Here is a 17,592-nt window from a genome sequence, read left to right as displayed (position 1 = left end):
AAATTATTTGCAATTAATTAGTGGTTATGTTATAGCAAACGTGATGGTATGTTGAGTTCTTTCCATTTTGGGATATATATAGTAAATTGTCTAATGAGCTAATAATGATTGGAATGCTATGTTCTTGTAAGTCCATAATATATATGTTATAGTTTTGTTAGGTATAAATATTTTTATGTAAATTTGTAATTTATAATTGTTTCAACAATTTTACATATTAAACCATGTTATGTTTATTGTTTCCATCTTTTATATATTTAACACTATTGTATTGTATTATATATGTGTTCGTGTACAATGCATTTGGAATTTCGTTAAATTAGATAATTATGCCATGTTAAAATAATTAATTATCGGTGGAGAGCGATGCACAAGCAATATGTCTAGGTGATGAGCCTGTTATAATAATAATAATAAACAATAAGGGGGTTACGTGGAGTAAATAAGAGTAATATATTAGTTATTTTAAAAATAAACCTTAAAACATCATTAAAAATAAACCCAAGGCTAGAAACTCTTTAAATCAAGAATAATTTAGTTATTATATTATTTATAAAAAATTAAAATTCCTAAAAATTCCATGGAACCAAGGTATTTTTATTTATTTATTAAGTATAATATATTAATTTAACTGTTTTAAAATTTATAAAAATACAGTGTTGTTATTGAATAATTCAAAAATAACAAATGAATTCATGAAAAGATTGATTTAATCTCAAAGTAAGTTTATTTAATTAAAAAAATTATTATTTGAATTCATAGTAAATAAAATATGTAAATTACTTTTCCCACTTAATTTATATTTTTTTATTAGTTTTCAAATAGAGAAAATACATGTATTTTTAAATTAAGTAAAATTATGAGTAGTCAAAGTGAACCGGGGAGTAGTGCCGGGTCCAATTAGAAGAGACGAAGTCAAACAGCCGGCGCGCGTCCTTTACTTTATAATTTCTATGCTAACGAGCCCCGCCCCGCCAAACTCAACAAGACAAATTCATTTAACAGAAAACCGCGGGGATTTAACTGAACACTACAAACGTCAGGCATCGGTCAAATCAAAACTCAGTTTCTCTAGTTCATCTTCCTTCTCCTGGACAGGAATTTTTCGAACCAATGAATCCCAAATTAGGGTTAGGTTTTATTCTTCTGCTTTTACTCTGCTACTCAATCGAATCAAAGTGCAGAAAAGGCTGCGATTTGGCTCTAGCCTCCTACTACGTTTGGCAAGACGCAGACCTCACATTCATCGCCGAAGTTATGCAATCAAGCATCTTAAAATCATCAGATTTCGACACCATCCTCCGTTACAACCCTCAATTGCCAAGCAAAGACAGCCTCTCATCCTTCATCAGGATCAACATCCCTTTCCCCTGCGACTGCATCGAAGGTCAATTCCTCGGCCACTTCTTCAACTACAACGTCAGATCTCAAAACACTTACACTGACGTCGCTAATACATACTATGCCAATTTGACCACGATCCCGTCGTTGGTGTACTTCAATAACTACTCCGAGTTTAATATACCCGATAACGGAAAACTCAATGTGAGTGTTAATTGTTCGTGTGGGGATAGCTCGGTTTCTAAGGATTATGGCCTGTTTATGACGTACCCGCTCCAACCCAACGATACTTTGGAGTCCATTGCCAAACAGAACAATGTTACTCAGGAGTTGCTGCAGCGGTATAATGTTGGTTTCAATTTTAGTCGAGAGACTCAGACTGGTGTGGTTTATATTCCTACCAAAGGTGATTTGTTTATTTTGATTATTTTTAGAAGAATTGGAGAAATAATGTTTTGTTTTGATAATTAGTTAGTTGGGGGTAATTGAATTAGGGAAATTAATTAAGAAAACACACAATTAATAAGTACTGGGGTGTTTGTTTGGAGAGCTTAGTCTATATTTCACGGTCCGGATTATTAAATTTATGTAATTGAATGTTCAATAAATTCTAAAGCTATTTATTGATGACTGAAATAACAGTTTTTAGCGGTTAGATGCTATCAATTTGTCTTACCGCGAATCTGTTTCTTCTTTATTTACAGATGCAGATGGTAGCTACCGGCCCTTGAAGTCGAGGTAATAATTTATTTATTTTTAATTATACTACATTCTAAATTTGTTCTTCGTTTTTTACTGTTTGTTTGTTTGTTCATTTGTGGGTTTTATGAATTATTACATGTTTGTAATTTCTTTTTGTTTTTCATTTTTCCCTTTTTCAGCACAGGTGCTTTGGGCTTCTCTGATTCTTTATTTTGATATTTGGACTTGAATGTAAGGTGATAAAATTCAAAGTTACTTGCTACTTTGAGCTGACGTTGTACTTTCCTGTAACCAGGAATAGCAGGTGGAGCTATTGCTGGCATAAGTATAGCAGCAGTAGCTGTGGCACTGTTGTTGGCAGTTCTTATTTATGTGAGATTTTACCGAAAGAAGGAGAAGGGAGCAATATTGCTGTCGGCATCTCCACAACTCTCTCCACGAATTCTTCATGGTATTTCTATCATTATCCCTGCCCTTTATTTATGACTGAAGAGTTCTCAATGAATTAATTGGTGTCAGCAAGTTTCTCTCTTTTTTTTTTATTTCTCTTAGAGAGAACATTAGGAATAGGTTTTGCATGAGGCATGAGCTGATTATATTTTATTACGGGGCATGGTTACAGGACTCCCATGCATGGCTAAATATCTGCAGTGTTCCCAAAATCTTTGTTTCCAAACTTATAGTTGCTAGTTATGGGTTTTATTTTAGTACTAAGTCCTCAATATAGTTCAATTTTCAGTTCACTAACACTTTATCGACATTGCAATGCAATTGTGGCATGCCATCAAAATAACTCTGTTGCCACGGTATATATGTCATGTTTATTGAGTGTAGAGCTCAGTCCTATCTAACTGGATTAGGATAGCTCTTCAATGTATCTTGTTTTTAGTACCATGATCACCATGCTCCACTTTATGATTGTTCTTTTTCATTGTGTGAATGCATTTAAACACAATCATCTCATCTTATGAGTTCTTGATTCTCTTATTCTTCTGGAGAAAATGAAATCATGTAGATGACTAAACATGTCAAACATTTCTCTTTCTTGCTTCAGTAACTGGAAGTAACTCCAATAGACCTGTGAATGCGACTGGGTCTCAAGGTCTTACAGGCATAACTGTGGACAAATCTGTGGAATTCTCTTATGAAGAACTTGCTAAGGCCACTGATGACTTTAGTCTTGCAAATAAGATTGGTGAAGGTGGCTTTGGGACTGTTTACTATGCAGAACTGAGAGGCGAGGTCTGTAATTACTGTAATTTTTATTTATTTATGATCCCCATTGTTAAAGCAATGATATAACATCATGCATTTTCCTGTGAGGTGTTGAATGTTAGTTATTGAGTTTGAGTTAGTTTGGCACCTTCACTGAGTTTTTAATGATAAGAGCGGGTGCCTGATCTTTGTTCCTATTTTTATATTGGTAGTTATAATCTCCCATCCACATAACATAACCGTCAAGGAATGGATCTCAAATAAAACACAGATCCATTTATTGTAGAAGGCCATTTATATTTATGTTGTTGAGGACAGGCTTATTCAGCATATTTTGAGTTTAGGATGATGTTACTTTGCCACGATTTATATTAAACACTTGATGTGAACTGACAAGACTTTGATTTGTTAATTTGATCAGGTCATATATATGATTCTACCTGCTTTAGAGAGATTTATGTTTGCAGAACATAGGAGTCCTAGAGCCAACTTCATATAAGCTATGTGGGGCCTAGTCATTGGTCAATTAGAACTGGGAATTCAAGTTGTGGAAATGAATGAAAAAAATTCTACTGGGTGAATGGTACAGGTGGATGAGCAACTACGTTAACTGTTAGCATCTGCCTGGCTTGAATTGAAATAGTGGTTGCTGAATCTACATTTCTTAACATCTTCTGTGTTCTTAAGGATTGAGGTCCACGCCTTTTCTTTTCTTAGATTTTCTTGACTCATGTCAGCATAAAGGGTGAGTGAAATTTTGTCAACGTGAATTTCAGAACTGACTCTTCGATGCATTCAGATCGATTGTTTCAGATTTGGTTTAATTTGGAAGAAAAGTGTACAGTCTCAAATGCTGGAGTTCTGTTTAGCTTTGGAGAAGTTGAACTAAACCAACTGAACAAACCTATTTATATTCTTGAAATTGCTTTTTAATTTTTTGATCAATTTATCATGCATTTATAACATATAAATGGGTTGGAAAATATGAAGCGCCTTAAAGTGATGTACCTCTACTAAAGAACCTTGATCAATGTATCTTGCATTTTTTAGTCATTGTCTATTTTTAAATTGAACAGGATGGAACTAGTTCAGTCTGGATTCAGCTATTTAGTTTTGGAATTTTGTTAATAAAAAAACCGACAATTTACAGCTGAACTGACCAAATGCTTGTCCCCAACTAGGCACCCCCAAATGTTTATTGCATATTACACTTATTACATGCGTGTGTGAATTTCCATTCGAAAATTTATTTATTTTGACTTGTTATGCAGAAAGCTGCAATCAAGAAGATGGACGTGCAAGATTCAAAAGAATTTTTTGCTGAGCTCAAGGTTTTAACACATGTTCACCACCTGAACCTGGTAATGTATTCATGTTTTTGCAATTACAAGAAATATGTACTGTACTTATGAACATGAATCGGTGCTAGAATCTTTTCTGTACTTGAGAAAATGTAATACATTTTTATTTAGGTTAGCTAACAATTTGCTGGAAAATTCTTGAGATTACTTTTTAGATCTTCATTTTAAACTGCAGACAGTATCTTCTTATCCTTTAATTAATTCCACCAATTTTTCAATTTAGCATGGTACAGAGGAAGGCACGGTTAGCCTTGCATTCTCTGTTCAAGGAACTGTGAGTGCAAAAGGCCTATATTCATGTGCTTAGCAACTTTGATAAAGTTGCTGCACCCTCTACTCCTTTACATTAGTTTTGATGTAAATGGTTTAGTCCACTTATTCACCCAAAACCTTGCACACTATCTGTTATTGGCATTGTTGGGTGCACGTGTGAGTGAAATGTCCCACATCTGTTTATATACAAGATTGGACCCGTAACCCTCCAGTTTAGGCTTTTGGACTAGAGGTGGTGTCCATCATTATGTGTAAGCCCTCGTGCGCACAGGTCAATTCAGACATTATGGCCCATGCATCTCCCCAACACATACAGTTCCCTAACAGGCAATACAATTTGGAACACTGTATATCTCTTCCATGGGGGCATGATCTAATTTTACGTCTACCTCATCATAAATCCATCCTATGCAACATAAATAATAGGAAGATCTACAGTTGCATTGGTATATGGAATTTCGAGATTATTATGCAAGTAAGGAAATGTGCTCCATGTTATATCAGGACATATCATAGACCTTTAGAGCACCCTGCCATGTGACATTTTTTTTTTTTTTAATTTATGGAAGGAATTATAGTTGGCAAATATTGAATGGTCCTTCTATTTCTGGATGGAATTTATGTCGGTTAAACATATTCATGGATCTGAGTGTAAAAATAATTGATGGATGTCCTGCAGGAAGGATTTTTGCATGTCAGTAATTATTTAATTATCATTGTTATGGAAGTGAATAAAATAGCTGTATGTGCACTTGATCGTGTGTATCTGCACACACGAGTTGCATAGATGACCTTGTTAAATTTTTAAGTTCTCTTACTTTCAATGAACTGGTAATGTTTTTACTTGTACTTTATGCACTAAGTAGTACTATCTACACTTAATTGCAGGTCCGATTAATAGGATATTGTGTGGAGGGTTCTCTTTTCGTAGTTTACGAGTACATTGAAAATGGAAACTTAAGCCAACATTTGCGCGGCTCTGGTGAGACTACATGTCCATTGGGAACATCATTTCTAGTGATAGGAGTGTCTAGAATGGCAATGATAAAAGTGTTGCTTGTTTGCAGGGAAGGATCCATTGACATGGTCTACAAGAGTGCAAATTGCCCTTGATTCAGCTAGAGGTCTTGAATATATCCATGAGCATACTGTCCCTGTTTATATTCATCGTGATATTAAATCAGCAAACATACTGATAGACAAGGACTTCAGGGGAAAGGTTGGATTGATATTTTTTTTCATGATGGTGTCCCATTTTAAGCCTTTTTCACATAGCTGTACTGAATCCTTTATTACACAGGTTGCAGATTTTGGATTAACAAAACTAACTAAGGTTGGAAGTGCATCTCTCCTTACACGTCTTGTGGGTACATTTGGATACATGTCGCCAGAGTAAGACATTTTCTCCTTTAACAATTCTATAAGAAGATAAAAACTTTGGAATATGTTTCAGATAGGATCATGTTTAGCTTAACTACTGGCTGGTTTCAATTTCTTAACAACTTGCCCTGTTTATAACTGTCTGGAGTTCAGAGAAAGAGCCCAAAATCTGTGTCAGAGCAAACAAAGTTTTTATGAGTTGTGTGATTTAACTTATTCTTATCTGCAAATTTATGAGTGTCATTGTTTGGAGCATCTGATATAATTTTAAAGTGGGGTCAGTAAATGGCACATGTAGGTGGCAATGAAAATGTTCTGATAGAAGGCTATTGAGAATTTTGTATTGCATCTATTATCCATGTGTACTTTGATGGCATAAACCCCGTGAAATCCAAAAATTTTCAAACCCTGAGGTTTGTTGCCGGGCAAGGAGGGGTATGGGATGGGAGATTGATCACCCAGTTTATAATTCATGACCCAGAATGTGAATAAAAAGACTTCATGAGGGTGGTGAAAAATGAATAGTGAGTCATATGGAGGAGTCTGACTATAATGCAAAAGAGTTGTTTTTAGAGTGGGAAGATATGCGTGCATAGCACTGCTGCAGCCAAGTAAAATTTTTGGGTGGTATGATTATAATTATAAATCTAACAGAGTTAGAAGTATATCTGATGAAGTCCCTATAGTTTGCAGATGAAAATTTAATGCCATTTTTAGTCTACGAGAATTATGCAAGGGTATTTCATGCATCTAGCAGGACAGAGCAAAAACTTAAATGATATTTTTATTTTTATTTTTGACGAAACATAGATTAACATTTCCCATGCTTCTATGCAGATATGCTCAATATGGTGATGTTTCTCCAAAATTAGATGTTTTTGCATTTGGAGTTGTCCTCTATGAACTTATTTCTGCTAAAGAAGCTATCGTCAAGGCAAATGATTCTAGTGCTGAATCAAGGGGCCTTATTGCTTTGGTTAATTTTCTGCCATTCCTCTTATATCTATTAATATTATACCAGGCTTAAGTGGAGTTGAATTGAACTTTACAAGCGCATTTGAGACTCTCATAGATCTGTATTAAACTTCCAAGCCTGTCTATGTGCTGCTTCCGAATTTTTCTCCAAGCTGACCCTTTTTTTTTTTTTACTTCATTCTACAGTTTGAGGATGTTCTAAATCAGCCTGATCCTGGAGAAGATCTTCGCAAATTAGTTGACCCAAGGCTTGGAGAAGACTACCCACTCGATTCAGTTCGAAAGGTAAAAAAAACACTTATTATGGAAATAAATATCAAGATCCTGTTTTTGCAAGTTAGAATTAAAGCTAGGTGCCTATTTTGGTCCCAGGTGGCCCAGCTTGCCAAGGCATGCACTCATGAGAATCCTCAGGTGCGGCCGAGCATGAGATCCATTGTGGTTGCCTTAATGACTCTTTCATCATCGACCGAGGATTGGGATGTTGGCTCCTTCTATGAAAATCAAGCTCTCGTCAATCTGATGTCAGGAAGATGAAAGGCAATGGAACGGCATCGCTCATGTCAAAGCTTGCCTTACCTGAAGAGCTGACGGTGACATGACAGACGCCTTTAACAGTGGAGCCCCCAAAGCAGAGTTATGGATTTGAGTTGGGGGGGAAGAGATGGCTTCTTGTTTGCACCTTCCTCAGGTAATTTGAGCTGTTTTGTTAGAGGAAGTTGGAAAATTGGCTGGATTTTCTTTGATTAATATTTTACAAGAAGCCATAGCTAGCAGATGTAAGGTTGTATCATGGCAGTAATGTGGGGCTTCAGGCATACTATTAAAACCCATCGACACTCTAATTGATTCTCTATAGTCTATACACAATATACAGGGGAGGGACAGGGAATATCATTGTTTTCCAAATCCTACCTCGTGTCCCTTGCAGTGGTGTTTTTATTATGTTTTTGGTACTGTAGTGAAGAATATTTTTTAAAAGTATTTTTAAATTTTATATATATATATATATATATATATATATATTTTAAAAAAAACATATTGTAACGCAAATAATTACAATGAAACAAGAATTCTCTCTGCCAAGATAACAACAATGAGACAAGGACTCTTAAGGGTGCCTCGTTACTTTAGCTTAATCACTAGTTTCCGGAGCCATGTTATCCTATGAGTTGGATAAAAAAAAAATTAATCTAAAATAAATGTGTGTAATGAAAATTTTTTTTTGTATTGTTATTAAATACAATTTAGCAGATTAAATTTAAAAACTATTAATTCAACTTATTGTCTAATTTGTCTTTCAAATTAAATCATATAAGAGATGTGACTCATTTGACTTGATGAATCCAAAAACAACTTAAACAACTAATAAAAAGCGTGGTTTGGCTAAAATAAAATCAAAGATAATTTATTTTTTAATATTAATACGCTAACATAGTATATTGGCCTAGATTTCACAACTTAATATATCAAACCCACAACTCAGATCATAGTCTCTAGATTTAACAACTTTGTTTTTTTAAAAACTATTTTTAAGTTAAAGATATGGTAACAAAAAAAAAGATAGATGCTTATAAAATTAAGGATCAACCAAATATCAGGAGGTTTGTTTAAAACTCCGATAATCTCATAAAAAATAAATTGAAACAAATTATGAATATCAATTTAAAATCAAATCAAATGTTAAAAGATAAAATTAATAAAAAAAATGTGAACAAAAGATTCAATCAAAAGAAAAAAAAAATAGAAGGTGGGTTCTTTTAAAAAAAAAAAAACTATTTAACATTATTATAAAACTCAACATACCAAGTTAACTTTGAAACCTTTTAATTTGCCTTCTTATTTATCCCTAGTTTAAAATTAACATGTATTGAAGTTGACTTTACAAATCTAGTTGACTTTATGTATTTAAAGGTAATTTAGATGATTAATAAAAGTATAGTTTGATTTAAAAAAATCTCAAGATGATATTATTATTATTAAGATGATGATATATTGAATTAACTCGAGTTTTATAACTTAACTTGCAAAACCCACAACCATATCATGGACTCCACTAAATTTAAAAACTTTTTTTTATATAATAATATATTTTATATGATATCTTTTTTTCTTTAGATAAAACTCCAAGTCAATCATCCGCTAATATGTAACAAATTCTTTTCTTTTATTTAGATTAATTGTCTTCTTGCAGGACTTATAAAAGCTATCACGTGACACACCACTTTTTTATTTTACCATATGAAGCAAAAGGAGTGACATTTTTAATTTACCACCATGTTTGCACCTTATGTATGACTTGACAAAAATGGAGTAAAACAGCAGTGTAAAATCTTAATAAATGTGCCATTGATCATATATGTATTTTATTTATTTATTTAAGAATAAAGAATATTTTAGGATAATTATTTAAAAAAAAACAATCTTAGAAAATATTTCTGGAAATGAGAGTGTAGACATGTTTAGGAGTATGATTGCGGTTATTTTTTAAAGTGTTTTTCGTGCTAAAATGTATTAAAATAAAAAAAAATTTATTTTTTTGATTTTCCCATTAAAAAATACAAAAAATAAAAAATAATAATTTTTTATAAAAACAAAATTTAAATTTGTTGGAAACACAATTTTTGAGGAGCATACGAAACTCAACTGGGCTAATTGTACAACATTGGGTCCCAACAGGCCTCAACTTAAAAACGAAGAAAAGAAAAGCCCAGATCCTTCTGGAATTTGGAAACGATAGTAAACTAATCATCATCGTCATCACGGTCGTCATCGTTAGTTTGAAAATACTTTTTTAAAGTATTTTTTTATTTTAAAAAGCATTTTTAAAAAATTTATTTTTAAACTTTATATATTAAGATGATTAAAAAAATTAATTAAAGATTAAAAAACAAAACAAAAGGTTTGAAAAACACAATTTTAGAGCAATTCCATCTCCGCGTCCGTTACCGACCAGACAGAGAACCAAACTTATATATCAATTACTCCACGAATTGATCCTTAAAATATCTACAATATTGCGAGGGTGGTTGGTTGTCTTGTAGAGAAAGAGAGAGAAAGAAGAAGATGGATTTTGAGCTGAGAAGAGCGAGAGAGAAGTTAGAGAAAGAACAGAAAGAGAGGAAAGAAAGAGCCAAGCTTAGACTTGATAGAGAGAGGAAAGCCAAAGAAGAGGCAAGAAAGCAAAGAGAAGCCATCGAAGCTGTTCATCGATCTCGAAGGCTCGATGCCATTCAAGCCCAGCTCAAGGTCCCCCCCTTTTTATTTTCCCTCGAGATTATGCTCGCTTTCTTGATTTCCTTGTTTAATCGATTTGATTGCTCTCTATTTCCTGTTTCTCTTGAGATTTCAAATAACATCAATAATTGATCGGGTTTTTGGGGATTATTTGTGTTAATTAAGAATTTTTTTTTCTGGAACTTTGAACCTATCTAAAGCAACATGCACTGAATTTTTATTTGGCCCTCAACTTTTGTGGCATGTAAATTTCATCCGCCTGTTGTTAAATGTTGCATCTAATTTCAATTTGTACGGAGGGAACCATACATGATCAAAAGAGGGAGAATGATGCGTTAATGTCTTGATTTTATAGCAGGACTGTGGTCAGGCAAACTTGAATTTAACTGACATGATGGTTAGATACATCCTGAAGATGTTTCACTTATCTGTCTCCCTTCTTCCTTTTCTGCAAATCTCACCCTGTAGCTTTCACGGTATCGGCAATTTGTTGAGGATTTGAATGCGCTGGGCATGAATTATTTGTTGTTGAAAAGTTTCTTTCAATCATTATTAAATGATTAAAAAGCTTTTCTCGAGTCGTAATCAAATGTTTGAAAAACTCATTTTCTTCCTTATTTTCTAGATTTATGGAAATATGAATTCTCTAACCTAATTCACCTCATTGTTTCAAAGAACATTCAACATTTCATCATGAGTTATAGAAATAGAAAGTTTTTGGCCGCTAAGTGGTCACTGGCTGCCATATTTGACCTCAATATGAAATGGAATTTTTTTTTTTTTTAACGTAGTTATATAATGTTTAGAATGTTAATAGATGGACATGAGTCACTCCACATAGTGCTTACATATGTATATGAGCACACTAGGAGATTCTCGTGTCTTGTTTTTCTATTGCAAATTTATTTTTATTTTTATTTTATTTTGTTCAGATTAGAATGTTAATGGTCTTTTTTATGCTCAAAAGAAGTTGGTTTTCTCTGCAGGTTGATGAGCAAATGCAAGAAAATTTGCTTGCAGGGAGAGGAATAGTATTTTCTCGCATCCTAGAAGCTGTATCTTTTCAGGGTAGTGGAGATAAGATTAAATTACCTCCTTCTTGCTTCACAGGATTGTCTGATCAAGGTGCATTTGATAAAGGACCATTGTATTTCCAATTATCAGTTGTTCATCAAGAAGGTTCTTCAGAGATGATTGACACTGACTCAAAACAGTCGACGACCCACTCAGGTGTGCTTGAGTTTACTGCAGAAGAGGGTTCAGTAGGGCTTCCTCCTCATGTATGGAGTAACCTCTTTCCTGTAGATTCTCCAAAGGCTCCTTTGATTGAGGTTCAGTATGTCTGGCTGCCTAAAGGAACTTATGCAAAGCTTCAGCCAGATGTTGTTGGGTTTTCAGACTTGCCCAATCATAAGGCTGTACTTGAAACAAGCCTTCGGCAACATGCTACGCTTTCTGAAGGCGATATGATCACTGTCAACCATGGGATACTGACATACAAGTTACAGGTTCTGGAGTTGAGACCTTCGTCGAGTGTCTCTGTCTTGGAAACAGATATTGAGGTTGATGTTGTTGGTCCAGATTCCGGTCTGGAGAGCAGTCAACCTGTGCTGAAGCCTCTTATATTTGGGAAGGCAGAATCTGGGATGGTGGAAGAAGGAAACTATAACTATTTTAAATTCTCTATTGATAATGATATTTGGGACAGAATTGCTGCTGAGGATGTTAGGGTTGAGGTAAGGATAGAGGCCGAGACCAATAATAGCGACACTGATCTTTACATGTCAAAGCATCCTCTTATGTTTCCAACCAGACACCAACATGAATGGTCTTCTCATGATATAGGTTCAAAAGTTTTGATACTTGGCTCTAAGGATAAGAACTTGGGAATGGGTGCTTACAGCATTGGTGTATATGGTTTCAAAGGAACAACAAAGTACAATGTAGCAGTGAGTGTTCAAGAGAATAGCAACCACAAGGTGGGTCAACAAGCTGGATCTTCATCGTCTATGGACATTGATGCTGTGGAGTGTAGGAACTGCAAGCATTTTATACCCAGCAGAAGTATAGCATTGCACGAAGCCTTCTGTAGCAGACATAATATTGTTTGTTCGCATCCTGGCTGTGGAATTGTTCTGAGGATTGAAGAGTCCAAAAACCATTTGCACTGTGACAAATGTGGGCAAGCTTTTCAACAGGGTGAAATTGAGAAGCACATGAAAGTTTTCCATGAACCACTTCAATGCCCATGTGGGGTGGTCCTTGAAAAGGAACAGATGGTAAGCTACACAAACCCTGCCTCTTCTTCTCTTCTTAAAATTCTTCGTTGGTTTATTTTACTGTCTGATTTAGTGTGAATTTGCATTTGCATTTGCATTTGCAATCGAAGGGGTAGTATAGCCAGTTGGGTATCTAAGGCACGTAGAACATCCAATTCATTGTCAATGTTAAATAAACCATGAATCCATCTGTTAGGTGAGATTTGGCGTAATGTTAGTTTCAGATGCTGGGGATAATTTTCAACTGGTTGAAGTTTCGTTTGGTTCCAATTTGGCTGGTGATGATAAATGCTACTGTGTTTTTTTCCTCAATTTAGAATTTAAATTGAATTGTAAAAATGCAGTCTTTTGATTCTGTTGACAATTTCCCCGAAATTCCTCATGAAACAAATGAAATAAGAAGTCAACAGACTAAATGAAATTCCCTGAGCTTTTAAAGGGTTGTATTTATCCTGCTTGAAATCACAACCATGATTACGTAGTTACCTCAACATTTCTTAGCAATGTTGTATATCATCTATTCATTTGCCTGTGGCAGGTACAACACCAGGCTTCAATCTGTCCCCTCCGTCTTATTACATGCCGGTTTTGCGGTGACATGGTTCAAGCTGGGACTTCAGCTATGGATGTGCGTGATCGATTGAAAGGATTAACTGAGCATGAGAGTGTTTGTGGATCTAGAACTGCTCCATGCGACTCCTGTGGGCGATCTGTGATGTTGAAGGAGATGGACATCCACCAAATTGCTGTCCATCAAAAAAGTTGATGCCCTACATAAGTTGCCTGTTGAAGGTGCTGCCCATGTGGTCGTGTTGTGTGGATGCATGATATAGCAATCTATTAAATTGTGATCTGACCCTGGTCTCGTTGCTCCGGGCTGTTGGAGTCCCTGATTGATGATCAAGCTGACTGTTGTCCATATGGAAAGGTATGACACAGACAGTTGATCATGTCAATGTAATGTTATTAATATTAATATTGTCTGTATCTCTCTGCTCGTGTCATTATTTGTTTTCTTGAATTTGCTATTCTTTTTAGCAAAAAGATGTAATATTTATCTGCTACATGGACAGCGTGCATCTTTAAAATCTAACATTAAAAAAAACAACCACTGTCACATTATCAACTCTATCAAGGCTCCCAAAATTCTTCCATGTTCTGTATTCTGTGCAGTTTGAACCCTTAATTTTGTGTGTGTGTATTCAAAACAGAAAAACACCTAAACAATAAAATTATTTTAACCATAATTATAAAACTCGTTTTAAAAGTTGATCAAGAGTAACGTCTAGGTCACACACAGGATGGTTTGGCCAAAACTAATTCTAAAAATAAATTGAAATAAAATGACATTGTTATAACAAAAAAAAAATATTCAAAAACAAAGTTAATAGGTTGAGAGTCAGGTTTTGACCGGTCAAGTCCGAAGTGAATGAATTATTGGGTTAACAATGTTTTTTTTTTTTTTTTTTCTTCAATCTGAATTAGTTCGGATATCAAATCAACACCATCCTAGATTTATCTGTTGAGCTAGTTCATATGGTTTTAAAGAAAAGTTTATTATTTCTTGTATCTCGATTGGATAATAGATACACAACAAAATAATAATATTGATTTATTATTTGAGGTGTCAAAATAAAATTGAAAATTTTAAAATATAAATTGACTACAAAGATAATATTTTAAAAGAAGTTGTAGAAGTATCAGAACAACAACCAATAGAATTAATTAGATGGGTGATATATTATTGGTGTGTGATTGTGAGTGTGTTATTTATTTAAACTTTTCAGAAGTAGAAAAATATTAGTAAGTTAAAAAGTATATTGAACACAAGATTGATACTAATAATTTCATATAAATGAATATTTAATGGCAAAAAAATTAATAAACATAAGATTGATAATAATAATTTAATACAATTGAATATTTAAGGGTAAAAAAATTAAATATATTTGGAATCTTCAAAGGAAAATGAGATAATAGCAAAATTAATTGTAAGCCCACTAGAAATCCATTAGAAGCCCATTAAAAAGCCTATTAAAGGTCCAAAAAAAGCCCAAAAAATGTATATAGGTTTGTCCGGTTTTTTGGCTAAAAAACCGGAACCGAACCGAGCTGGAACCGGCCAGTTTGGGCCAGGTCCAGTTCGGTTTCGGGTCTCATTTTTTTTTTTCCGGTTTGGTTGCTTTTTTTGGAGAAAAACCGAACCGAACCGGAAATGATCACCCCTAATATATGTTATGTTGCGGGTTAGTCTTAAATTTTTTTAATATTAAAAAAAGGGTTCATGTGATCACAATGTTTTTAAAGAAATAAGAAAAACTTGATGATCAATGATCAAGCCATTAACTTGATTGTTTCTAATAACATCAGGTAATTTAATATTCTGATCTAAATTACAGGCAATAATAACATATGAAATGTACAAAAAAAAAATCATGCAACAATTAACTAATTTTATTTATATATATATATATAAAAAAAAAGAGCCAACGATAGCATACATGTAGAATGTTGCTCATGATCAAAAGAGTCTGTTGAAACATTTTGAATCTCATTGTAGAAAGTTGCATGACGATGTCAAAAGAAACTACATGGATTGCAAGAACAATACCTTGAAAAAGCAAACCGAACAAAAAATAGTGAAATGAGAATCTATCAATATTCAATCGGTTAATTATATTTAATTTAAGAATAAATTTCATTTTGAATAAATCAACTTAACAAAAACAACAAATAAAAAGATTTGAGATATCCCAATTAAATATAAAATAAAATAAAAAATGTAGAAAGCAAATAAATAAAAAACCCAATGTCTAAAAAAATAAATATCAGAGGATAAAATTGAGAAAAATTAGCTTAAAAAATTATTAAAAAAAACCAAAGTTACCTCGGGCAAACTTCCCAAACCTGCAACTCATGAAATCTCAGGCATAGAAGTAACTAATAAGTTTAAATCTAAACCAATTTAATATTCAAAGATAAAATCAAGTAAAAACATCAATGTAAAAAATTTGACAAAGCAAAAAAACTACAATCAAAAGAATTAGGATAAAATTTGATAGAAAAAAAATGGACAATGAAATCATAAAAAAAAAAATCAATTCTAAAAATTATCTCAGATTACATAAATAGCAATTAAGAGAAAGGAAAAAAAATAAAAAATAAAAAAAAATCAAATGAGAATGAAATTGAAATAAATTTATTTCATAAATTATTTAGAATTAAAAAAAAATTAACCAAAGGGCCAGGGACTAAATTGAAAAGATCTAAATTACATAAATAATAATTAAAAGAATAGGGATACAATTTGACAAATAAAAAAAATCAAATGAGGATAACATTGCCTTTAACCATCAAACAAGTGTTTATATATATATATATATATATATATATATATATATATAAAGATAAGATAGCCAACAAGGATTATAAACAACACAATAGTTATTGTTGACTGTAATTTGGACAGTAAACAATACAAATTAGGTCCTGATACTACTATATATAAACACTACAGTAGTTCCTAAATGTTTTTTTTTTCTTGAAAGAGAACCTCAACATCTCCTCCTATACAATCACATCTTGTTTTATAATATTTTTCAATTGTGATTGTTCTGCGATACACAACAAAGTAAAATAACCAACAAAAATTGTTAGGTCTTTATAGAAGTTGTTTGGCAGTGCATTCAGAAAGCGTTTTTGAAAAAAATTGAATTTGTTTTTTACTTTGAATTAATATGTTTTTGATATTTTCAAATAATTTTGATGTGTTGATCTCAAAAAAAAAAAATTTAAAAATAAAAAAAATATTATTGGCATACTTTTCTAAATAAAAAGTATTTTAAAAAACAATCACAACCACACTCTCAAACGCGTTTGATACAAGCTAAAACAAGTATAAAAGAGTTTATTACGAGTTAAAATCTTCAAGTACCAAGAATACTATAAATATAGAAAGGCTCTTAAAATACTTAATTTTATTTATTTATATTTTTGCTTTTCAAGAGACGGAAAAAAAACCTAGAGAATCCTAGTAATATTAAATAAAAAAAAAACTATGGAAAAATATTCCCACCAAATAGAAACAAAAAGTTAAAAAGCATCACAATAAATAATATAAAAATAAAATTAATTAAGAAAAATATTTATTTTCTTTAAAAAAAAAACTATCATATCAGTGAGTTGGCGAATGAGCCACGTGAAAGAGAGAGGGTGAGGTTCGCCCATTGTCGACAATACAATGTTAATGGAAAAAACAGGTTCTGGGATGTTTCACTCACTAGAGAGATAGGGTGATGATTGATGTGGTGTAGTCTTAATAATAGATTTTGACATTTGCAAATGGATAAAATTGAATTAAGGCAGTGGGTGTGTTGGTTTTGATGATTTTAATAGAGCTTTCTTCAATGAGGTAGTCTTCAATTTATCAACTTCAATATCCCTTGCTACAATCATGGTTTTGCTTGCCACTATAAAAGAGTTGTGCCCTTGATGATCTCCATGGCTTTTTCTTTTTTTTATTGTTAATATGGATGTCCGGACCAACTTATATGTATCTCGATTAATTTCATAATTTTTAAAATTAATAATCATATAAGCCTCTAGTGGTTATTATACTAGCAACTACATTATTTAAACTTAAAATCACAAAATGAGTAAATATCTTAATCTGAAACTTTTATTACTGGACCACCTATTGAGACCGTTTGGGAATGCTTTTCAAAAGCACTTCTGAACAAATTTTGATTTGTTTTTTTTACTTTGAATTAATATGTTTTCAAATTATTTTGATGTGCTGATCTCAAAAATAATTTTTAAAAAATAAAAAA

General features: G+C 32.8%; 2 protein-coding genes across 3 annotated transcripts; both read left to right on the top strand.

Annotated features, from left to right (window-relative positions):
* The first annotated feature begins 973 nt into the window (after positions 1–973).
* Positions 974–8,177, top strand: LOC118038702 (lysM domain receptor-like kinase 3). Of its 2 annotated transcripts, none has more exons than XM_073404261.1 (11): positions 974–1,747; positions 2,046–2,079; positions 2,421–2,494; positions 3,098–3,285; positions 4,530–4,619; positions 5,781–5,874; positions 5,960–6,111; positions 6,193–6,284; positions 7,110–7,248; positions 7,434–7,532; positions 7,620–8,177. In XM_073404261.1, exons 1-11 carry the CDS (start codon positions 1,114–1,116, stop codon positions 7,782–7,784), a joined length of 1,761 nt encoding a protein of 586 aa, XP_073260362.1. In that variant the 5' UTR covers positions 974–1,113; the 3' UTR covers positions 7,785–8,177. The 2 variants fall into 2 exon arrangements, with proteins under 2 accessions (XP_073260362.1, XP_034901307.1); XM_035045416.2 differs by lacking the exon at positions 2,421–2,494 and adding an exon at positions 2,339–2,403.
* Positions 8,178–10,134: 1,957 nt separating this feature from the next.
* LOC118038948 (uncharacterized) lies at positions 10,135–13,917 on the top strand. The gene is made up of 3 exons (XM_035045538.2): positions 10,135–10,496; positions 11,471–12,763; positions 13,302–13,917. The coding sequence occupies exons 1-3, from the start codon at positions 10,314–10,316 to the stop codon at positions 13,527–13,529; spliced, it is 1,704 nt and encodes a 567-aa protein (XP_034901429.1). The 5' UTR covers positions 10,135–10,313; the 3' UTR covers positions 13,530–13,917.
* The last annotated feature ends 3,675 nt before the right edge of the window (positions 13,918–17,592 follow it).

This window comes from Populus alba, chromosome 14 (genome assembly GCF_005239225.2).
Source record: "Populus alba chromosome 14, ASM523922v2, whole genome shotgun sequence".
Taxonomy (NCBI): domain Eukaryota; kingdom Viridiplantae; phylum Streptophyta; class Magnoliopsida; order Malpighiales; family Salicaceae; genus Populus; species Populus alba.
The sequence above is the reverse complement of the archived record's forward strand: the minus strand, read 5'-3'. Positions and strand labels throughout refer to the sequence as shown.

What these genes read in the sequence shown, in the direction of transcription:
- LOC118038702 (XM_073404261.1), top strand. Translation starts at nt 1,114, where the DNA reads ATGAATCCCAAATTAGGGTTAGGTTTTATTCTTCTGCTTTTACTCTGC. An exon ending in ATGCAGAACTGAGAGGCGAG is followed by an intron (nt 3,286 to 4,529) that starts GTCTGTAATTAC and finishes CTTGTTATGCAG; the next exon opens with AAAGCTGCAATCAAGAAGAT. An exon ending in ACAAGGACTTCAGGGGAAAG is followed by an intron (nt 6,112 to 6,192) that starts GTTGGATTGATA and finishes TTTATTACACAG; the next exon opens with GTTGCAGATTTTGGATTAAC.
- LOC118038948 (XM_035045538.2), top strand. Translation starts at nt 10,314, where the DNA reads ATGGATTTTGAGCTGAGAAGAGCGAGAGAGAAGTTAGAGAAAGAACAG. An exon ending in CCATTCAAGCCCAGCTCAAG is followed by an intron (nt 10,497 to 11,470) that starts GTCCCCCCCTTT and finishes TTTTCTCTGCAG; the next exon opens with GTTGATGAGCAAATGCAAGA. An exon ending in TCCTTGAAAAGGAACAGATG is followed by an intron (nt 12,764 to 13,301) that starts GTAAGCTACACA and finishes TGCCTGTGGCAG; the next exon opens with GTACAACACCAGGCTTCAAT.